Source organism: Stegodyphus dumicola, chromosome 6 (genome assembly GCF_044657685.1).
Source record: "Stegodyphus dumicola isolate Sdum_Otavi_A_Nest chromosome 6, ASM4465768v1".
Taxonomy (NCBI): Eukaryota; Metazoa; Arthropoda; class Arachnida; order Araneae; family Eresidae; genus Stegodyphus; species Stegodyphus dumicola.
Window position 1 is genome coordinate 80,348,236 of NC_140773.1, and position 25,737 is coordinate 80,373,972.

The 25,737-nt window shown below is 29.8% G+C and overlaps 1 protein-coding gene across 2 annotated transcripts in view; it reads right to left on the minus strand.

Annotated features, from left to right (window-relative positions):
• LOC118187545 (uncharacterized) overlaps positions 1–25,737 on the minus strand; it is a 128,352-nt gene that overhangs the window by 65,879 nt on the left and 36,736 nt on the right. For both annotated transcript variants that reach the window (XM_085818574.1, XM_085818573.1), the window contains exon 3: positions 14,286–14,477. In XM_085818574.1, the coding sequence (XP_085674700.1) occupies positions 14,286–14,477 (192 nt within the window). The remainder of the gene's footprint in view (positions 1–14,285; positions 14,478–25,737) is intronic.

Genomic DNA, 25,737 nt, shown 5'->3' on the forward strand with positions numbered 1-25,737 from the left:
ACTTAACAGAGTAAAGCTGAAACAGTGCTTTTATCGACATAAAAAAACTCCTGAAAAATCTTGGAGAAATTATGCTCATGAACTTTATAGTCATTTTTTGGAGCGGATTGTGGATTTAGAAATTAAGAAATTTGAGAATATGAAAGATTTAATAGTTACCGAGCAAATTAAATATAGGGTTTCCCATGGAAGTAAAGGATCATTTTCTCGACTAAGGGATGAAATTAGAAACTCCATATGAGCTAGCAGAAAAATTAGCTAGCACTCTTATTAGTATGAGGGTATTAAACAGAGCTTTAAGAGGGAAAAACCTAGAAAACAAGTTTTGAAACTTCAAGAAAGTCGTCAAAATGTGAACAAAATGCAATAATGCAATAATAAAATAATAATAATAATAATAATAGATATAATCCTAAAAAAATCTTGAAAGCTTTTAATCCTAAACCTATAATTAGGATAGAATGTACTAATAAAATTCATGAAACAACCTCGTTGTTATGAATGCAGATCTTACTTGCATCTTTGACATCATAGGGTTAAACTCAAGAAGAATTTAGAAACTGAAGCATCCAATGAAACTGTACCATCAAATGAATTTTCCCAAAATAGTTTTAAGGATATTATGCCTCCACCTACCAGCCTAGGTAAAGTAAATGGCTATAAAATGGCCATACAGAGATACTGGTGCAACTTTGGATTTAATTTGCCAAAAGTATGTACAGCCTTCCATGTATACGGGTGAGACCGTGTAGATACTAACACCTCTGGAAGAACATCCAGTGTGCTTACCTTTGGCTGAGGTAGAGCTTGAATATGATCTTGGTCCTATAATAACAAAGGCTGCAGTCTTAAGAGATTCATTAGATCAAGGGAGATATCTTCTAGGTAACAAAGCCGCTGCATTATTTGAAGAAGCAAAACTAGAGGAAGAAGTTCAAATTCATATGATAAACGTCGTATAAACTCGTAACTCGTACTCAACAGCGACAACTAAAAGAAACGGAAAATCTGGTCTCAACAAATGAGTTAAATTCTGAAATTAATGACAAAGACACATTGACTGAAAATGAAAATTTGCGTGCTGTGAAATATGAACGTTCAGAATTAAATCTGATAAAGGCCTCTCAAGAAATATTTATACAAGAACAGAAGGAGAGCGTTGAATTCAGAAAAAAGTCAATTTATGAAAGCTAAATGAAAAATGAATGAAAAAGTCAATTTATGAAGAAGCTAAAATAAAATCTTCTAAAAGTACAAGGTATATGTCGAAAGGCCAAATGCTCTTTTTCAAAAAAGAAGATCGTGATGGAACATGAAGACTATCGATTGTTGTTCCTGAAATATGTCGGAAACAGTTAATGACTATTTGTCATGAAGAAACAGCAGCCCATCTTGGTGCAACAAAGGCCAAAGATGCATTATTCAAAAATTTTTATTGGCCAAATTGTTACAAAGACGTCGAGAATTTTGTTAAAACTTGTGACAAATGTCAAAGAATCAGAAAGCCACAAGATAAAAAGAAAGCACCTTTGAAAATTGTCCCTGTTATCACAGAAATATTTTCAAAAATAAATGCTGACGCTTGTGAGCCTCCGCCCGTGACACCTTCAGGAAATAAGTATCTTATAACTGCATGTCTTCAAAATATCCGAATGCAGTTCCTGTCGCAAATCTTTGTTCAACCACGATTGTTGATGTATTCCTTCAAATTTTTAGTTGAATGGATTCCAAAGGAGGTCCAAACTGATCAAGCCACATCTTTTATGAGTGCGCTGACATCGAATTTCCTAGAAAAATTCGGAATTAAATGTTGTACAAAGTCCTGTTTACCACCCACAAAGCAATCCTGTAGAGAGGATGCATAGAACCTTAAAAAGAATTCGTCGAGTCCTATGTCTAGAATCTGGTCCGGACTGGGATAAAATCTTACCTCAGGCTTTATTTGCTCTTCGAACGACTATTCAGGATAGTACATGTTTCTCGCCCGCAGAATTAGTTCATGCCAGAAACTTAAGAATTCCAATTATACTATTGTACGAAAAATTATCTGGTAAAGAAGAGGAAGAAAATGCAGTAGTGGACTATATTTTTTAACTAATGAATCGAATGAGGAAATTTCAAGGACTAGCTGTCCAGCATATGGAAGAAACGAAAGAAAAGCAAAAACTCTGGTATGATCGCACAGCGGTAGAACATAAACTTCAAGAAGGAGACTTAGTTGTAGCTCCCTCGAAGCCAAACAAACTATCAGTTAAATGGGTAGGTCCTGGAAAAATAGTTGCAACAATAATCAGAGACGAATTATGTAGTCAAATTTCCCGAGAAAAATAAACTCAAGTGTACCATATTAATATGCTGATACCATATTTTCAACGAGCAGAAAATATAAACTTGCTATGTTTAGAAGACAGGATAAGCGGCTATGAAGATGAAATACCGAGTCTAAATTATAGTGCAGATACTGAAATGTCTGAGTTTTGCAAGGCATCCAGTTGAATTCACTATTATCTGAAGACCAACGAAAAGATTTAAAGCAATTGATATACAAGTATTAGCGATAATACAGGCATACTTGTATATCAATTGATGTATATCAACAGTTATATACAATTGATGTATATCAACAATATCAACAGGATGTACTGACCTTACATGATATAGAATTGGAAGCAGAAGGACAAATATGCGCAAAACCTTATCGGATGTCAGCCAGACAAGCCGAGATTTTAAAAACGGAAGTAGAAAAGATGTGTCATCTGCTAGATATATAACTGTTCTAGATCTTACTTGAGGTTACTGGCAGATCCCACTAACTAAAAGTGCTTTGCATTACGCTGCTTTTGTGACAAGTTTTGGAACATTTAAACCCTTAAGGTTACCTTTCCGGCTAAAAAAATGCACCATATGATTTTAGTTGCTTGATTGCAGGATTATTAAGAAACTGTGAAGAATTTGCTGTTCCCTATATTGACGATGTTTCAGTATTCTTGCAAACCTGGGAAGAACATTTGAAGCACTTCGAAATTAATTTGGAGAAGATAAAAATTGCTAAACTGCATATTAAGCCTTCAAAATGTCAGTTTGCTCATACGACCGTCAAATATCTAGGTCATGTAGTAGGACAAGGTCAAAGAAGACCAGCAAAAATAAAAATTCAAGCCATAAAGGACTTCCCTAAACCTACCAACAAAAACACAAATCAGGTCATTTTTAGGACATGCAGGGTATTATTGAAGGTATATTTCTGAATTTTCTGTGATTTCTGCAGTGACAAATTTTTTAAAAGGAAAATGTTGCAAATCAACCATAAATTGGACTGATGATTACCAAACCGCTTTTGATGAACTCAAGAAACGGTTAACACAAAATCCAGTCTTATACAGTGCGAACTTTTCTCAACCATTTATCGTTCAGTGCGACGCTTTGAATATTGGTATTGGTGTTGTATTATCACAGATAAATGCTAAAGGCAAAGAACATCCAATAATATTTCTTAACAAAAAGTTTTTACCTACTGAACAGAAATACAGTACAGTCGAAAGGGAGAGTGCTGCTATTGTCTTTGCTGTATAAAAGTTAAAATTCTACTTAGATGGACCTCGTAAGTTCATTAATCAGACTGATCATAACTCTCTAGTATGGTTGGATAAAAACACTGGGACTAATTCTAGACTATTACGATGGGCTTTGATCTTACAACCTTTTAAATATGAAGATGCGCATAGAAAGGGGAAGCACCACAAAATGCTAACAGTTTAAGTCATTGTATCCAAACATCTGACCACTAAAAATATACATTTTAGGAAGTTTAAAACTTCATTGCTTAAATTTTAATATTACATTTTATATTTTTATTTAAAATGCTTCTTTGAAAGCACTTGTACTCATTTGGTCAGATATCTAATTGTATTTGTCATGAACACCTTTCTCTTGTAAAAATAATAATAATAATAATAATAATGTATTAAGAAAAAACTTTTCTTCAAATAGTTCCCCCGTGAGGGAAGGAATTTAAAACTATAACATATTTGCGTTGCTACGCTACCAACATAGATTCACTAAGAAAGGTAAATTACCACAGACGATTATCCACAGAGAATACCCGCAGACGATGCGCGCTTAAAAATGTTTTTCAGTTATTCTGTAAGTTTTGACTAATAAAGTTGGTTGTTCGTTCAAAAATGGCGAGAGTTCTTTAAAATGTCATTACAATATCTTATTGTAATCTGAAAACCTTCATCAGCTTCCTTCCACATAACTTTTTTGGTCCTCGTGTCTTCTTCTACTGCATCCACTCTCTCATCACCTTTCTCACTTCTGAATACATATATAATTATTATGTCATTATTTTGATTGTGTGTGATGGAAACAAAATTGTTTACATCCTCCCAAACCTGCACCTTCTCAGAAAATGCAACTAAATCTAAGATACTGGACACTCACAGACAAAAGAATTTTCATCACTTAATTCATTCTCTATGAGCATGATCATAGCTCACAATATGCTAACAGCAACATAAAGTAATGTTCCTTATATCTTTCCAGGCAAGAAATAAAGTAAATACAGCATCTTATAATGAGAATTGTTTCTCAAAATCATGGATACTTCCTTCAAAGTTCATATATTGGTTCATAAAAAGAAAGCAATAGTTCATCTTTACATTCTATACAACTTCTTGGTTTTTAAGTTAAATAAGGTTTGTTACATTCGGAAGCAGACGCATAACACAAACAGAACCCCATTCAAGTCTTTAGATCAGATTTTCTTTTATCTCGAAGGCTTAAATTTAAGATTTAAATTTAAAACTTCAAAATTACAGTTATTTTGATATTCCCAATTAACTGAGAGCCGGTTAAGAGAGATTTTGCTGTATGCAGAAAATCAAATTAGTTCTTAAAACTTACAATATGAGGTTATCTGAAAAGTTCTGTAAAGAAAATAGACCAGTAGTTTATACAAATTTCTCAAACTATAAAATTCCTAAGTGCCTATAAATGACTAAACAATAGCTGTTCATTTCAGTGAACATATAAAAGTGAAAAAACTTACCAATCAATATACTATGTCAATCCTGGATAAAAGCAAGGATAATTTTTCTCTATAAGTTTAAACTAAGGAATTTGTAAAGGATCAATATCAATTCACTTATTTCACAGGCTACAATTCAGCAAAATGAGTTCTTTGGATACCCTCTTACCTCTGTTGCCCCAGCTCAGTTAAAGTACTTGCCTGAATCAATTAGAAAGTTTAACATGTAGATACTGCATGGGCTTTTTCATCTGAATACGGCAAAATAATTTAAAATTTGGTTTTTCTTCCTGAACAAGCAGTAAAATTTTCTTCATTAGTGAGATAATGGTGAAAAATGGATTTGAAATAACAACCATAGATTTGAAATTCAGCTCAATAGCTGAGGGTAAAAGAAGCTCTAGAAAGAATTTCAAGTTTATGCTACACACATACATAGAAAAAAAAGAAAAATATACCCATTATGCTGTGCAGTAGTCTTCTCTCAGTTACCAACTATTACTTTCACATCATCAAACGTATGACAACAGATCAGCAGAAATATTGCAGCTGATATGAGTAAATGGATCATTGTTGTTGCAATACAATACCTAACCCTAATACCATCTGGGATATAACTGCATCTTGTCTTCCTGATTTTCAGAATGTAAGTCAATGGATCATACTTTTTTTATCCACTTAACTCAAAATCTAGAATAATTAAAATACTCATGAAATATTAAGAATTTTAAAAATGTAAGGACAACTCCAACCCTTTTTGTATTTATTTTAAAACAGCTATGGAAAATCCACCTGGTTATATATTCAGGAGCAATTATTACTCTTACGATTGCGAATATTCCACCCATTCTAAGCCTACTCACTTCAAATAAATACAATATAGCAAATCATGATTTACAAGATTTGTTTTAAAAAGTCACTGAAATTTGTTTCAACATATGTCAACAAAGATTTCAGGGAAAATATGGAATTAAGATACCCATGCAGTACACAAAGTTCTCTGAAATCTTCCAATCTACCTAGCATTCAATAATTTGGTTCTTTGATCTTCTTAAGTCAAACTCTTCTTACATTCATCTTATCATAATTTACATTTGCCTCTCTTTTATTTTAGTGAGGCTTGTTTGCCTTTCCCTTCAGATAGCTTTGATTTTTTTAGCTTGAATGAAAATTTATAGTTTGTGTGTTTCTCAAAACTATGGTATCAAAGTTACGAAGGGGAAAGCTTTACTTTCAACCAGAAACAAGTCGGAAACTTGTCACAAAGGGTGAAAGAATTAGTGCAATGCCTAGGATTCTAGTGCAAGGGGAAAAAAAAAAAAAAAAAAAAAAACTGAAACACTGATTTTTTTTCAGTTTCTTCTGCTAAAAAATTATAATATTTAATAGAATAAGAAAGTTAATGCTTGAAAACAAATTTATATTCATTTAACGTAAGTAATGTAATACTGAAGAATAAATTATTTACTTGAAATAGTCAATTTAAGCATAAAAAATAAATTATATAAAACAAGCTCTTTTAGTTTTGATATAATTTAGACTGTGCTGTATTATACAAGTACCCACCACTTATTAAACTCACTGGTTAATAAATCAGCTCCTTATTACGTACCAAAACAAATACACAATAACCAATAAAAAAACTGCCATTTATTAAACTTAGATTAGGAAGAGACTCATTTATTCACTGCCAGAATATCCCACATGTACCTATAGCGGTCTATCATATAATTTATCTATTCAATGTACTGTGGACCATAGCTTTATCATTCTGCATCAATAAACTGAGTTTGACGAAAATTTTTCTACCCTACCCCTTTAGTCTCTGCACCTGCAAGATACTGTTTTCAGAGTTGTTTGTAAGCAATGGACTCCTGCAGAATTTTCTTATCTTAACCCTTTGACGGGCGGTGGAACACCAGGCGTCCCACCTTTTTTATCAGTTTTTATCTCGCAGATGAAAGCTGCAAAATTCCATTTATATAATACATATAATTATGCCTTTCAGCTCTCTAAATGTATAACAGATGGCAGCACTATTATTCATTCATGGAAATAATGTAAAATAAAACTTCTTTGCAGGTCTAATTTTGAAGCAGTTTTTTTTTTTTTTTTTTTTTTTTCTTAATTTCTAATGGAATTTAAATCATCTGAACAACAACTTTCAGTGTTAGAACGAATATTTTTATGTGAAAGTTTCTTTTTCTGATAAAAATGAGTTTTCGAATTCATATATATTAATTAAGAATGGTTGAAATTAAAAGGTGGGACGAATACTTCCCAACGTGCATGTAGGAACTGCTTTTACTAGATGGCAGCACTGTTCAAATATTTTTTAATTCAAGTAACATGTTCATTTTATATGTTGATAATACAAATTTATATTTTTTAATAAATTGCAATAATGCTAAAACTTGAAAAATATTTACTATTTTTTCCGAAAGAAATGAAAATATATTTCGGTAACATGAAATGTCATTGAATACTAAATGGATATGTGAGTGTGATTCTCTATAGAAAAATATCCTAAGCAAAGGAAAGAGAGGTCAAATGTAAATAAACATGATGGCCTTCTAAATATCTTCCTTTTCAAACCTGCAGCAAATAGAGTACTGGAGTGAAAATGTTTCAAATCTATTATGAAATCATTAAAAAATATCTCAAAACTCGTACAGACAGGTGATTTTTTTTTAAATTATGTAATTCTTTTTAAAAATATTTTTTATTTTGCGAATATGATCAATATTTTCTAGATAATTATTCAAACACGTTTTTTGGTACTTTCCGTTTTGCCAGCGCAAATCTCACCAAGCAGACTTTGTTGTCGACAGCATACAGTATACACATAAAAAATGTTAGTTCTAAGAATTTTTTATTTTGAAGGCATAAACATATTAACATGATTTAAAATTTTGTGAAAAGCCTATAAATAAAGAGAATAAATTTTTAAAAAGACATTAATTTAAGAATTTACTATGCTTTCATGGTTCAACATACTGATTCGCCGGTTCGTATCACGTGACCCAAAGTGATCTCATCCCACGTAAACTACGCTACAAAAATATAATTCTCTCAGTTAATTATCTGCATTAATTTCAAGTTAAATCTTAATTTGGAATACAAGTTTAAATGCAAGAATTATTTCAATTGCTAGGAATAGCTTACTCAGAAATTATGTAAAACTGCAGTGCTTTACTTCGCTAGTACATTCTCATTAGAATTGATGAATTTAACCCTTAATTTTGCCTTCGGGTGAGAGGTGTGATTGCATCTCAATTGATTAAATTACTGAAAATGGTCTTGGTAAAATTCTATGTAATTAAATGCCAGTATTGAAAGAAACAATCAATCTGATAAGAAATGGCTGCAACTTGTTTTGAAAATGAAGTGTAAAAGGTTACCAGCGAAGATATTTCGTTTGGCATCAGTTATACCATTATTGGTGACTTTATTGTTTGCGCCGGCAAAACGGAAAAGTACCCATTTTTTATATCTTGCATTTTCATTTGGTTGCTGAAACTAACACTTTAGATAATCATATTAGAAAAATTTACGTTCAAGCAAAGATGCCATTTTACTGCTCTAGATGCACAGTGGGACAATTGGTATCCCACCACGTCAGTTATCTTAAAGGTTTACCTCTTCCTTTTTTTGGGGGGAGGCATGAAATTACATTGTATTGGGCTAATTATCTATGTGTAAAACTATTTTTTTTCAACCCCCCCCAAAAAAAAACATTATGCACCGAATTTTAAAGGGTTAAGGTTAACAAAACAATTCTCGAGTGGCATTGTAAATGTGTGAGGGTTAATTTCCAAATACCAGCTGATATGAGAGGAAAATCCAACTTCTGTATCCCATCTTTTAAAGTTTTAGGGCAATGATTCATGGAAAGCCAAAAATGAGTATGCATTGCTGCCAATATACAGCAACCTTAAGAAGTTTTCATAAAAGGAAGAGAAATGAGACCATCTTATCTAGTGATGTGCATTTGGAATCTCGAAATAAAGAAAAAATTTTAATGTGTATTATGTATGATTAAAGCTAACGATGAATGCAGTGAGAATATTTAATGTGCTATGATCTCCACCATGCTATAACGGTGACTTTTGGATATTGATACATCAGGTCTTGTGAAAAGTTCAGCAGCAAGACCAGTAACTTGCAGTTTTTGACGATTTGCTGTTGCTCAAGATTTCCTAATCAAAAGTTATGGATTACACTGATTTTCATCTTCCAGATCAAAGATGAGTACTAATTACATATTACTTCATAGCTTTGTTTTCTATTCACCATTCACATTTTTCTTTTGCTGCATTTTTACTTTTATTTTGGCTTAAACCTTGTACAATGTCTGATATATATGGCATCCAAATGGTTTATTATGTGTGAAAGTACACTGATCTTGCTGCTCCCAAATGTATTACAGAATCAATTACTAAATATAATTATGCAGTTTCTCGTCTTCCTCTAGATACTGCATCATTAGTTTGGGATTTATTTATGAAGACAGACCCTACTGACCCTTCTACAAAGCTCAAAACTGAGTTAATAAATCAATCAGAAGGATCTTCCCAGCAAGATATCCACCAATTATTATTTGCAGAGGAATTACGTTCTTGAAAGACTTCTGATTTACTTAGTTACATACCTAATGTTAGAATTAGTTCGTCAACGTTTGCCTTCATCCATTCAGTCTATTTTGTCAGGGTTTCCTTTTCAGAAAAGGCTGCAAAAATTTCTGACAGAATCTTAGAAGTAAATCTGACTCCAGGGATTTGTGTTGTTTCTCACAGAATCAATCAGTTGAGGATAAATTATTTTTAAAAAAGGAAAAATTAAGCAAGCGTATTGATGATGTTTTCCATACTCATGGTTGCTTGCCAAATTGTAGAGATTGCAATAAAGAAAGAAGCAGTACCAAAAAGAGAGATTATTCTATTTACTAGTATCATAGGCATTTGGGAAAAAATTGCAAGAGGTGACTTATTCTTAGCTTTAAATTACACATCACCTGTTAATTCGTGACCCGAGGAAAAAAGTTTCATTCTCGGTCAACACCAGTTCTGGCACATCCTTATATCCCGCAAACAAGTCTAAAAACCAAAATTCTCTCCAATAAACAATTTTTGCTGCCAATTCTTCAACTATTCATGTTTATGGGGGGAGGAACTTTTTTTTGGATTTTTAAATTAAATGGCAGACTACTTGGACTTTTCAAACAAGCAAATGTTAGTACACCGATTCTTGGAGCAGATTTCCTCCATTTCTTTGCATTGGAACCTGAGCTTAGAAACAAATGTCTCAAAGATTTAAATGTAATCTCAAACTATAAGCTACATGAAAAATGCAGTCATTTATTCAGCAAATATGTTTTTAACGACACATCTTATTAAAAATTCTAAAAGAATTTCCATCTATTACTAAATCACCAGATCTTAAACCAAGCAATTAAACACAACACCGTTCATTAGAACATGATTATGTGGTTGTGAAACTTCGTTGGTTAGCCCCAGACCGCTTAAAAATAGCAAAACGAGAATTTCAAATTATGATGCAATTGGGGCACTTGAGACAATTATGCATCCCAATTTCACATGCTCCCAAAAAAGCAAACTTTGGAACTGTAGGAGATTATCAAGCATTGAACATCCAAACAATAAAAGATAACTATCCCAATCCTTGCTTAACCAATTTTACTGCTTCACTGCATGGTATTAAAATTTTTAGTCCTGCTGACCTAATTAAGGCATACCATCAAATACCCATTAATAATGACATTATTCCTAAATTCTATAACAATATTCCTGCCATACATACGGCATTCAGTTTATTCAAAAGAACCCCTACGCAATTCAGTATCTTAGTATTCAGTAAAATTAATACCTCTTTCAGCAAACACAACTTCTAACACATTCAACCTTCAATTTTATGGTATTATAAAAGCTTCCAAATGTCAGATCAGAAGAGAAGTTTAGATAATGATGAACAGAACTGAATTTTGCAAAATGCAAGCACCTCGAAGGAGATAAGTGTTTATTCTAGTAATAATTAGGCTAATATCTCTGTTACAGGCTATGCATATTATAGTCATTGCATGGTTACTCTTAAAATCATTTAAGAACTGTTTTTGAAAACTTAATTTTACACAGAAGAAGCCTCAGAGGAATTTCAAACTATAGCTAACATTTCAGATAACAATGAGGAATGTTTCAAGATAACATTTTTAGAATATTTGTCAATTCACAACAATATTGACACAGAGTGCCTAAAAATTTATCACGAAAATGTTAAAAGAACTGCAGAAACTGACAGTGAAAGTAATAACAAGCCATCACTAATCAAATCTAGACAAGCAGAGCAAATTCCAAGTAAAATTCTAGAATTGAAAAGTGCTGATCAAAAAAGCTATTAGCAGTTTTACAAAATACAATTTAAAATTTATTATTGAACAATATGAAATAAATACAGATAGAATAGTTATTTCTAAGACAGAAAATTTCATTAAGAAAGTACTTACAGTACACAGTCTGCGATCCGGATGCCCAATATCTGGGATAATCTAAAATCCGGACCTCAAAAGCCAACAACAATATTTCTTTTTTTGTCTACTTTATGCATGCGCATTCAATTTTTTTCCCTCCCATAATAAAACATGTGGAGAGTCCCGATTCTTAATTTCACTTTGGCACTAAATAAAATAATTCGTTATTGAATAAACGAGCATTTTAGCATAAATTTGTGTAATCAATAGTTTGACTCAATACCTGCATATGTGCTTGGTATACATTTCAAAGCAAAACAAAGAAACATCGTTCATTTTACACCTAGTAATATTTTCTATATATGACGCCTAAACTGGCGAATCATTATTTATCATATTTTGCTTTCATCACCATATTTTTATCCAACACATGACAACTTGAGTAATGACTCATGCAGCAATGCCTAAACATTCTTTTTTTATATTAGTAATTGAAAAACAAAGAGTATGGTAGTCTTTTCTGTTGGCATTATGCTTGGCAATGATTAAAGATTGAAGTTAAATGCACTAAGAAATGTTGACAAGAAAAAAATTTAACAAAAATTTCTTTCCATATGCTAAAAAAAAGATTTTGCCAATGATACGCATAGGCCAAAAGATTAAACTAAGTGCTATTCGAAATAAGAATATCTGATTTGTCATTCACATAAACTCAGAACTGGCGCCAAAGCTCATATGGACTCACCGGGCTGCAGAATTTAGGGAAGACAAAGTTTTGGAATTTAGAGAAGCATCAAGCAACAAAATTAAGGGATGGCAAAATATTTAGAATTTTAGTAAATCACTGGGACTCAAAATTTAGAACTTAGGGAGGCACTTGGTAGCAGAATTTAAGGCCCGCAAAGACTACATCAGGAAGTAAGACACCTAGCACTGATCTTCGATAAACCTTAAGCATATGTGGGAATTTATTTATTCAGAACACAGATAAGACTTAAGCATTTGCTAGAAATAGATTTAAGTATAATAAATAACTTAACTAATACAATTCAGACTTAATTGTCTCAGTGCATGATAGAAGCAACACAAAATTTAGCAGAACAACTTCTCTTTCGTCTTCTATCTCCAGAACAAATTTACAACACTGATGAATTCAATAATGAATAATTCACCTGCAAAACTGGTCTTTCTGGCTATAAGTACTGCAAAATATCTCGGCAACCTCTACAGAAAAGGCGCCAATTGGTTTCAAAGATCCCAAAGTGAGACTAACAATTTTAGCATGTGCAAATGCTGCAGGAACATGCACTTATAAACTATTTGTAATCGAAAAAATACATGACATTTAAAGGAGTAAAGATTTTTCCTGTTATATATCGTGCAAATAAAAGGACATGGATGACATAAGCATTAATAAATGATTGGTTTGTAAATCATACCCGAGGCTTGGCAACATTTGAATTCAGTTGGTTTACCTGATGTCGCAAAAATTGTTCTGAACTTTGACAATGGTACCGCTCATAATTCACCTGCGAAAGTTAATGTATCTATATTATGCTTTTCTCCAAATTAAACGTCCATCATTCAGCCTATGGATATCGGAACAGTGCGTGCACAGAAATGCAAATATAAAGTGGCATTTTGAAGTCCATGTTAAATTTCTTGAATAATGGCAAGACTATTCAAGAATTTTTTAAATATTTTTGCATAAAATCTGCTGTGTGGAGCATCGCAAGATTGTGGGAGGATGTGTCTTCAGATACTTTAAAAAATGCTTGGCATAATTTATGGCCATTTACCATATTTCATGGTGAGGATGATGAAAATGATAGCCAAGAATTTGAAAGTTTTTAGATATCACAAACCAAAGTTGAAATTCTCCAATTAGTGCATTTTTCAAAGAAATATGGAGAAGCGGCACTAATTGAAGATGATTTAACAGAAATTTTCATTGCGGTGACAATGCACCAATCATCAGTCAATTAACTAATGACGAAATCTGTAATCCAGAAAATATGACTACCAGTCGTGAGGAATATGACAGAGAGGTTATTGAAAACAAATTAGTGTTCTCAACACAGCAATAACAGGACTTGAACAATGGAACTTTGTAACTGAACAAGGAATTATATCGGTCTATACGATTAAAGAGAAAGTATTAGCACAAAAATGAAGCAACTTAACTTACACTGAAAGAAATGTTTAATATAGTAAACAAAGAAATATTAAGGACCTTGTTTGGGAGGGGGGTAAATTTGGTACCTTTTGGATCATAAATGCTTCAAAGCATGATTTCACATTTTTAATTTTATAATTTCTAGATGCCATCTTACTGGATTTAAACTGACAATCTAATATCCAGAAAAATCCAAAATCCGGGAACACCGAAGTCCCAACAAGTCCAGATCTCGGACTTTGCACTGTATAAAAATATTTTTGAAGAAATTTTAAAAAATGAATTTCAAAATAGTAAAAATACTTTTAATATTAATTTTTAATTACTATTTTAGGATTAATTAAAGAATTAATTGTTAGTACTTATTTCGTTTGAAAATTTTTAATTGATATCACTGTTTGCAACACGGAAATTGCCACCTATTACACTCAACTGCTTAATGAAAACTCAAATAGATTTGGAATAAAAGTGATTTTAATAAATGGCTGGTACTTTATTTGATTTTTAAATAATATATTTTTCCTATTTTCTAGATTTCAAGCATATTATACATGAGATTAAAATAAGATAAATGTAATAAAATATTTTATGCTTACCTGAACAACAGAAGAACCTAAAAACTTTGGATTCAAATGAATACTATTTTTTGCAGGAGCTGTAGCTGTAATTGGCCATGCAGGATCCAAAGCATTTACTCGGCAATCTACACCATACAGAATATTGTTGGGCAAGATATCATTCCACGTTTGACGTAATTTATAAAGAAGACTCCTAGTGCTTTCTTCAACCTAGCCAAAGTAACATTCATATTGAAATTAATACGCATAATATAATAGTTTGGCTCACCTTGAGGTTGGTGCCAGGAAGAAAATATAGGTTGAATAACCAAAAAACAAATTTTAAACATTTCTGTGATTTAACCTTTCTTTCTAAAATAATCTAAAAGAGAAAAGAATGGCTAAATCACCAAAAACAGACCAGACAGCCTGAAACTTAAGTAATTCACAACATGAGTAATAAACAAGAAACTGAGTCAATATGAAAACACAGCACAAGGCACAATCACTCAAAATATGATGCAAAATATGTAACTTTTTTCTGCTTAACTGTAAGTACTAGATTAGGCCACTATAAAACACCCATACAAAATATAAAACAATAAATTAAAACCTTAAAGTTATGTATATTTTTTAACTATGGCTACATTAAAAAAAATCCTAAAATAAAACACTCCAAGAATGAATTTATTGTGCAAAAACAAGACAATTAATTTTTCATTAAACCACAAGAGGTAATTTTTTTAGTATTTAAATAATTTCATACACATCTACATTTTGATATACTGTTTGTGCACAACAGCAAGAATACTGTAAACTTCAATTTTCACTTATAAAACAATATAATGATTAATTCTACTCCATAAAAAATGTACAATGTATGCCAAATTTCTTGAAATTTTAAAAATATTTCTTCTGAAATAATTGAAATAAATAAAATCAAAAGCCATCAAAGACTGTTTTTTCCCTTATAGCAGAGGTCATGAAGGCATGCATTTTTTCTGCCCCCTTTGGAAATATATACATTTCTAAAGGAACTACCTCAAAGAATTCAGAAGCATCTCTAATTATATATAGCATTTAATTAATTTCAATGCATAAAATTAAATAAAAGATAGCATAATACATTAATTATTCTAAAACAAGATTGAATTTTACTTTCAACAAAGGAAGCTAATTATGAAAATAAAATCTGGCTAATCTGAACTGTAGAAGTGAGACTATATTAAGATTAATTTAAATTACACTAATTGCACAGAAATTTTATCTAATTTTATGAAATACAGAGTTAACTTTTTATATATAAAAAATTATAATAAGAGCATAGTGAAATTTTAGAATAATTTTATTTAAAATGATAAAACCATTATGTTAAGTTACTAAGTTATTTCATCCAAAAATTCATGATATTAAATATCTTTAAAAATGCATAATCAGAATTTTCAATATTAAGAATAATCCCTGAACAACCTATTAATTCCTAATTTAAAGATTTAAAAATTATCATTTTACACTTTTATTATGATATCATGGATAAAAGCATTTATTCATACAATTAGCAAATGGCATAACTTATTAGTATATTTTAGTATTTAAAAATGATGAGATACTCTGTAACCTGAAGTGTTTAATTCAGTCAATTCCAGGCTAATCATTCTTTTTTCTTAACAAACAGATCAACATATCTTCAGCTTTTCTGTAAAAGGCTTTGAACCCAAATAAAATATCTTTCTATTAAGAATTTCAAAATATTAATGATGTTTTCCCCTGAGCATCACAAGAACGTCGTGTTGATTTAATTTACGACAATGCTAATAAAATGAAAATACAGTCATTTTTTATTGAACTTAGCTCATACAAGTAACAGTCACGCATGTATTTTGAAAGCTAAAAGTAAAATTTAAGTTATACCTAACATTATTAAAGCTAACTGTAAAGTTAAAGAATCTAGGGCTATCATATTCCCACTGAAACTAGATGCCGAAAATAAAACGTGCACTATTTATATTTAGCCTGGCATATTCTAGCCATTGCATATCAAATAAGAAGCACTGGTTTACGGTAAAATAGCTACTTCCAGAGAAAAAACACCTATATATTTCACAAAAATTAAGCATGAGAACTAGCTTTTAAAATAAAAACTATTGATGCGGAATTACAGAATTTCAATGCCTATTTGGATTTATCAGAACTTTAAAATGTTTTAGCAAATCAGTTTCATAACATCCAAATTCACACCCACTGCTTTATATAAAGATTTTTACAAAAAAATTATAAATAAAATCTGCATAAATCTGGCTGTCAACATTCAACTGGGATTAAAGATTGTACAATAATCACTGGAATGATAAAAAACCAATATTAAACAAGCTTAAGGTTTTCGTATAATGATGATAATAACAATAATCATTAACTGTGACTGATAGTATGGCAATTAGTCGCTAACTGTGACTGATAGCCGCTAAGAAATGTCAGTCTGAACTGAACAGAATGAGCCATTTCACTGTATAAATTGATTAACTCCATTTTTTTAAATATCTTAAATTTAAATGTCAAACACTTGGTTCAATCATAGCTTTTTATACTTATAATAAATTTCTCAAATAATAAAGATTAACGCCATTAAACGACAAAATGTTTTTGACCACTGAATAATAAAAAATTTATTTCAGAAGCTATTTTGATTAACTCTATCTCTAATGTAAATTATTGCAACAATTCAACTCAGATTCAGTAGCATGTGCTGAAAGATAACAGTAAATTTTCTAATGTCATTTTAATAGAATTAAAGTAACATAAATTAATCCATCACAGTCTAGGTCTCACAGAGTCAAGTATTGTGTTTGAATTATTTATAAAGAATTATTTCAATTTCATAGTTATTTTTAAGAAAATAAATATTACACTGCTACAATCAAGATGAATGAGACTAATAACAATTTGGATGTGGGAAAACAAGTGAATCAACGGATGGTTCTTCGATAGGATTTATTAACAGAAAGTCTGGCTCAAGAAAATAGTTATGTTTTTCTTTGGATTCTTTTGATTACATTAGTAAAAATAGTGCAACGAATACATTCACTGGAAGGAACAGAAGTTGTAATCCTGATAATTGGGCCCAAAATTTACAAAAGCATAAGAGAATAAAAGGTTTGGCATACAGGAATAAAGGAGGAAATTTTATATCTGCAAAAGATTTGTCGATTTAATACGCAAATGTCGTCAGAAGTGTATCAAACAATTATTTTGGATAAGAGAGAGGCTCTGTGAAGGTATTTCATAGTTTAGTCAACTTAAACAAAATACTTGCTTCAGAGGCTGTATTAAAAGAAATAAAAAATAGATGCCCCACAAATAACATTAATTCTCCGAACATTACGAGTTTAGCCTTGAAATTTCAAAGTTCCTCACTATGTCATGAATACGTGGCATTTTCTTGATTTTAATTAAAAAATGAATCGCTCATTTTGTACCTTGATTCATTTTCTTCCAAAATATATCCAAACCGAAATCAAATACATTAAAAGCTAGCAGAAATTTGATTTGTAATGAATATAGAAAGCAGCCTTCTAGACAGAATTTTCCAGCCGTAATAATGCTGAGAGGATTAAAGAACCAATATCACATTTCTTTACACATTATTTCCAAAAAGACCAACATATTATTTGCATTAGCAAAAAATATTTTAGGAACACTTATCAGGAGAATGATGAGCAAATATACAAATGTTGTTCTAAAGAACAAGTTAGGTATTTGGTTGATCAATGCAATGGTTGTGTTGCAAGCAATAAAATGTGACACAAGTTTTAGAATGATTAGCGTCACACATTATAAAACATTTAGCATCATTTCCAGCCAACACTAGTCAGTACACCAGAACTTATAATCCAAGACAACAATATTTAAATTTTGACTTAAATATTCCAAAAATGTATTAACTATATGTCACATAATATGAAAAGCAAAACATAATACTAGTGAAATAAAAATATTTCTATACGGTACTCTCTACAAAATTTACATTTTAAACAACTGTTTAAGGATGCAAGCATATAGCAAACTTCTGTTTCTTTGTAAATAAAAATTCAATCTTCAGATGGTGAGATAATTCAGGTGGCAGAAACTGAATTTCGAAGGATCTCATAAGGCTCAAGATATTTCATCATGCCTAATAAAGTACATGAAAACTTATGCTCAAAATTTTGAAAAAATAGTAACATATTCAGATTTGTGTGCCAGACAAACTAGAAATATCAAAATTGTATTAAATTTACAGAAATTTGTTCAAAGTATGGAAATAAGAGCTTAGTCAATGAAACAAATTTTCGGTAACTGGATATAGCTATTTGCCTGATGATTCAGATTTTGCCATTACTGAGTCACACGTAAAAAAATTTCAAAACATTTTTTAGCCAGATGAGTGGTATGATATAATTAAACATGTAAAAAGAAAACACCATTTAACACTATCCAAATGCCTCACCAAGATTTTTTTCCCTCAACAAAACTTTTGGAAAATTCAGATATTGGACATTTTAATTATATTTCAAGTACCATAGAGAATTTACTGAATGAAATATATGTTTTATATGCTTCAAATCACCAAATTTTGAACATACATAATCTCTGACCCGAACATGTTCACCTCGAAGCCAGAACTTTTAATTTGTTTTTGATTCATATCATATTTTTAACAAATTTAATAAATTTTTTATTAATAAACTCAGTGATTTCAAAGCAAGCAGTGACAATGCAGTTCAAAATAAAACACTTTTATCTCCAACGAATGAGACAATTGCCATGTGGCAAAATATATTAGTCTTTAAACTTTATTCAACAAATGCCACTATTTAAAAGCAATGTGTTACCACTACCTGAAATAAAATACCTTTATTTTACACGTACCAGTGTGCTGCCCTTCTTTACAGCATGAGATACAGTGGCTCCCAAAAGTGTTCAACATTTAAGAGTTTCAGTGAAATGTAGCTTTATTCATTAATAAAAATTAATATTTAAGAATGAGAATTTTTTATATTTATAAATTCTCTTAGCAAAAATACATTAGTTATTTTATGAACATAGTAAAAGTTTTTTTTTTAAATCAATAATAAAAAATTAACAGAAAAGATACCTCACAAGTAATCATACATTTTTAAGAAATCTGCACATATTAGTAAATATTGTAGTATTTTTGTGAGTTAATATTTTGTAGGCTTTCTTAAGCATTTATGGCAGCTTTCAAATGTCTAAGCATAGAGTTCCCAATTTTTCTGTTTCGTCAAAAAAAAAAAAAAAAAAAAATTGTTTCCTGCATTCTTCTTGTTTTTACTTTGTTTGTCATTTTTATGTTGTGTCTTCGTACCCTAACCTCTATTTCCCTCTAGATGTGTTCTGCTGAGTTTCAATTTAGTGTGTGAGGTGGTGTTTTTAGAACTTGTGGACAATTACAGGGGAACACAAAAGAACATTAAGGGACGTACACTTAAGATTGCTATCTTGATAAAAAATAAATGCCGTACCCAAACTCTGGGTGGATAATATAAAATTATATTTTAAAATATTTAAATAAACAGCATGGTTCATTATGTCATCAATCAATACTAAATAACCAAATCCTGATGCTGACATCCTGATTTACCCAAGAACACCTCCACTGCTATGCTTTACTGTTCAATTTCTTGGGATTAAGTTCCTCATTTCCTCTTCTCCAAACAACTACATACCCATCGGAATCAAAAATGTTAAATTTGCTTTGATCTGCAAATAAGACATTGTTCAAATATGCTAGAATGGGATAAATTTACTAATTTAGCAATATCCTGGATTGATTTTCCACCCTTATGATGAAAAATTATCAATTTTCAACTGATAATTGTTGTTTCCTTATGACTATGATAAATTTTTATATTTTAATTAAAATATTATAAAGTAAACAAGGAAAGAGTAAAGAAAAGAAAATTTTTAAATATCAACAAAATGAAAAAATAAAGTGGCAAACGATAATTTTATAAAATTTTACGAAAATGTTTTGATGCATGATCCTTTTTGTGACATATTTTATCTATGCCTCCTTATATTTTTCAATTTTAGAAAAAGAAAATAAGTCAGCATTAAAAAAAAAAATTGCATGGAGATGATATGAAAAAATACTGGGCTTTAGATTTGAATTAAATTCCGGGCTTCTTTTCTACAAATTCTTAAAGTGTACTAATACTTTTGGGAGCCACTAAATTACTTTCAAATTTAATCTGTCCGATATTCAGTAACCAACCAAGTGATTTAAGAGCAATAAACACAGGTCTCAAGATTATTTTCTACACTTTTTATCTCACCTATTTAAATAAAAATGCATTTAAATACTGAGATATCTAAATAGAAAAATTAAATATTTTTATGAAATTACAACAGCTGGATTCATTAAAATCATTACATATATAATTATTATTTTAGGTGGCTAGCCACATGAGTTTATTTTAAGTATTAAAAAAAAAAGAATTACTATTTTCCAAATCCCACTGGAAATAAAATTATAAATATTAAGACAAATATAGGGGGAAAACGGAACGAACACAAAGCATCTTATGTAAAAACACTCTAAAAGACCATTTCCTTTTGGAAGACACATGCATGAAAGAATTTCAAGGAGAAATTGACTCAACATTTAAACACATAGGATGACAGAGGTGTTGAATCATCATCATATCAAAAGAAGGCACTTTTTTAAAACTCTTCTTCAAATAAAAACAAAAGTTAAATGCAATTATTATATAATAAATATTCAAATTAACCAGATTCTAAAGGATAATTCTACATAATTATGTACAAAAAAAATTACAGGTCTAATACTTGAATATACAAAAACTCTCACAAAGAAAAAGTATACACCATATTTATTGCTACCATAACACTTTTAATATAACAATAATCATATAATATAAAGCATATTTAGAAAAGTCTTCATGACATTTACTATTCAACAAATAATAGTTTATGTTCAGAAAATTTTACCCATTCATCCTAATTTTAAGCCTTCCAGTTTAAAAACCAATAAATTGCTGGGGGAAAAAAAAAAAAAAAAAAAAAAAAAAACTAATTGAGAATGTCATAAATAATATTTTAAAGTTCTATACACTTATCCCATTTATAAAACTAAATTTTACATCTGGCATATGTATATTTAAAAGATAATAATTATACAGTTCACAAATTCTCTCAAAATTTTGGATGTAGAACTATCAAATGTAATAACTAAGATCCCACATATGAAAACACTATTCAGCAATCTGTTAAATAGATCAAATATTCAAAATAATAATAATAAAAAAAGGTGTGCCTGTGTGGTAGTCATTAAATATAATAGCATATCAGAGTACTTTAAACAGCTAATTTTATTTATTATATTTCTCATACAAATATATACAGACTGTTAGCTAGAAAAAATTAAAGATTGTTATATACCAAACTATCAGATGAAAGATAAGTATTTTAAGGTAAATCACATGTACAATAAAATTTTCATTGGCCGATCACTTTTACCAGACAAACGGCACAAAATAAAAATTATATGTACTACTAATACTCCACATATATATTACTCAGAAATGGATGCTTTAATTTTTCAGATACAAAATACAATATAATACCACATAACAGTGCAGATTTATATAACAAAGCATGGTAAATAAATTAAGCAAGTTTCCCACAATATACCTGTAATAAAAATTTATTTGTACCAAAGAAATATGCACTGCTCTTTTATGACATACACTAATATTAAAAAACTACATAATATACAAATAATTTGATACTTTCAAGGTTATAAACTAATTCAGCAAACAAAACAATTAAATGTATTAATAATAAAATTAAAACATTTGCAAAGACAAGAGTAAAAATTTTTAAATTTACATATAAAATAAATAACTAGCTCACATACAAAAAATAATATTGTTTTAACTACTGCATGCAGATGCAACTGCAAAATGGGATAAAACCCCTGCGATACAAAGCCACATTTCATCCTTAAATATTTTAAACATAAATCTTTAAAAATGCGTTACACAACTAGCGGATCAAAAAATGTAAAGAATATTATGATTTTTTCATAGTAGAAAGTGTCAGTGCATTAAAAAAAGTATTCAAAAGAAGAAAAGTGAAATGTATATAAGAATAGATATAAGAATTACATGAATTACTGAAAAAAATTTATCAGCAATTTGAAATTAGTAGTATATTTATTAACTTTCAAAAAAAAAAAAAAAAAAGAGGAATATATTACTAATATGCAGCTTCAAAACAAAACTCCATGAAATAACTTACATAAAACTGTAGTTACTGGAAGCTATTATCTCCCCTCCCCCAATACATATAATCTAAATCATGTTATTGCAATAATATAATTTATGATTAATTTGAGACAAAAATGTCTAATTGATTAAGCATACTTTAATTACATAGAATACATAAATTAGAAATAAATAAAATTTTAAATGGTTCAAACTTTTTTTTTAATGTTAAGTCTACAAATTGCATTTGAAAACATAGCCAGAAAAAAGTCATGCTTTTAGTTTTGCATATTTGAGGGATTTTTGATTTTTCTGATATAACAATAAGAAAATCTTTAACTGGTGAACACTGTGATTATTGTTTGCCATTGTCTTAGTCACATAAGACCAACTCAACAAACAAAACAAAAAAGACAGTAACAAGCAGACAACAGATATTAAAATAGTTGTAATTCACAACAAACATTATTATGTTTCTAGTCTTTTTCTTCATAGCATGATTAATTTGCAAATTTACCATTTTGCAATTTTCTAAAATAATAATTATTATTTATTTTCCATTACATATTTTGAATGATTACTTTTATTTCCTTAAATTAGTTTTTAATCTTTTTTTTTCTTCGTATCATGGTTATTTGTCAGTTTAATAAAGTGTTCCTTACTTGTAATAAATATTATTTTAGAACTACTTTAAACATTTATATTATTATAATTTTTTTTTCACCAGTACGTCATAAAATCATCTGCAGAAAAAAGATGTGGCTCATGCATGATAATATTTGGGCAGCCCTAATCTAGCAAGAAAATTAAAGCACGTACCATAATATAAAGATATGTCCAAATTTTTTTACAATTCTATAGTGTATTTATGAAAAGAAAAATGAAATCCATTTTAATCCATTCTTAGGAATCTCTAGCACTTGTAAAGCATTCTCTGAAGGATAAAAGGTAGTATTACTGATACAGATCCTCGAAGATTTTATTTCTATCATATTACTGCAAGGAATAATTTTTCTCATGCTTGCTTGTACTAAACAGGAATATAATTGGGCTACTCATATGATTAGCAATTATTGTCTTAAACCAAATTTTTCTTCTAAAACTATATATTTAGCAAGGTGATTACATGAAAAAATAACTTCAAAATATTAGATAAAGATTAAAGCAGAAACATAATAATTCACTGAAATAAAGCTTCAATGCATCTAATTAAATTAGAATCATTACAACTAAAACAAACTTAACAAAATTTAAATCTTATTTCATTGATATTGCAAGGAGGCTCTTTTGAATCTACAATAACAATAAATGCTTCGATGAAGCTGAGACAGACCAGATAACCAACAGAAAGAAAGAAATCATAAATTTAAGCATAGAGATTTCACAAACTTTACACTCAACTTTTGACACCCCCCCCCAAAAAAATATACTTTTGCACCTTTCAAAAGACATTCAGATTATTTGTGCTAATTATTTCTCTTGTGTTTGGTACTATTCTGCCAAATAAATATAACTACATCTGCTACATATGGGTATAAAGCTGCACAACATTCTTTTAAGATATTAACTCTAGCTTAAAACCAATTACCTACTAACTCAAAATTTTCATTTTTATAACTGAAATTTTTATATTCCAATACAAGCATATTATTTTATATAACCCCCCTACAAAGATGTTTTGTTCTGAAGCTTAACAATTTCCCTTTCCAATACAGCATAAAAAATTAATCAAATAAAATATCAGCTACAACTTTTCAATATCCATATATGCTCCCTATTTTCATGTACACTTACAAACCAAATAAACACACCTCCAGCTTTAGGTACTGAAGGCTTATTTCAAATTCTTACAATTTTCACAGTCTGTAACTTTTTTGTATTCCTACATGTATATTTAATGCAAATCTTACAGCAAAAGATTTCAAAGCAACAAAGATATCACACACACACACATACATACAAAAGAAACAAAAAGAAATGCATTCATACCAAATTGATGCATCTCCAGCATTAAGTACAGCAAGTTTATCTTAAATTCTTCCTTTTTTCGCACTATGGTTCTTTTGTATTCCTACACACATATTTTAACACACATCTTACAGTAAAAGATTTCAAAGCAACAGAGATTTATATAAAAATATTTTTAAAAAAGGCACTTTTTCTGACATACAATGTGCCAATAGTCAATACTAAGTTAAAACATATTGCTATAATATACAATTTGCTATAATATACAATGACATTGTGCTGTTAAGATTCAAAATGCAATATATTAAGTTGAAAAAAGAAAGATAAATGAAAATCCCCAATACAACTAATTAACACAGTAAAATTTCTATATCCGAAGTCTTTTTCTTTTTCTTTCTTTCCATTCACAGCAAGCATTTAATTAGCAAACTTCAAACATCAATCCATATTCATGTCATAAAAAAAGATTCAAATAACATAAAATAAGACATTCTTTTTAAATACATATCCAGTCCAACTGCATAGACAGAGCTAAAAGAGTATCCTCTTCGCTATGTATCTATGAATGAAACAAAGTCTGAGATACATCACAGAAGCTGAGAACTCTATAAGAATCTCCTTTTCACTACACATATACATATATGAATAAAACTAAGGTATATCATAGCAACTGCTTTTAAAAAGGGCAGTTAGTTAATAGTTAACACTTTCACATTCCATCCAATATTAATGTCTGTTCTCTAAAGTTGTATTTCATGTGGATAATGTTATTATCAGTATTATTTCACATATAGGATCAAAATACAAACAAATCAGAATTATTTCACATGAAAGAGAAATCATCAGTCCATTTATCTGAAGTTTCTGATTTCCATATTACACATATTTGATGAAAGTGCAATCAAACTTAAGTAATCTATTTGTATATATAAAAAGATACACAGTAAATCAGAAAGAATACCAATTTAAGCATATAAATAAACCTAATTTTACAATACCTTTACTTATAAAACACAATACAGCATTCAAAATATACAGCAGATGCAAACATTTCACACCTTAAATCATAACTCATTTTTGTTATTTACAAAGCATATTTATTAAAAATACTCATTACAGTAATAATTCACTACATATGCATTAAAAAAAAGAATAAAATGCTTATTTATTAAAAAATTACAATTTACCAATTAAATGTACCTTCTCCTACACTGACTACAAAATTAAGAAACACAATC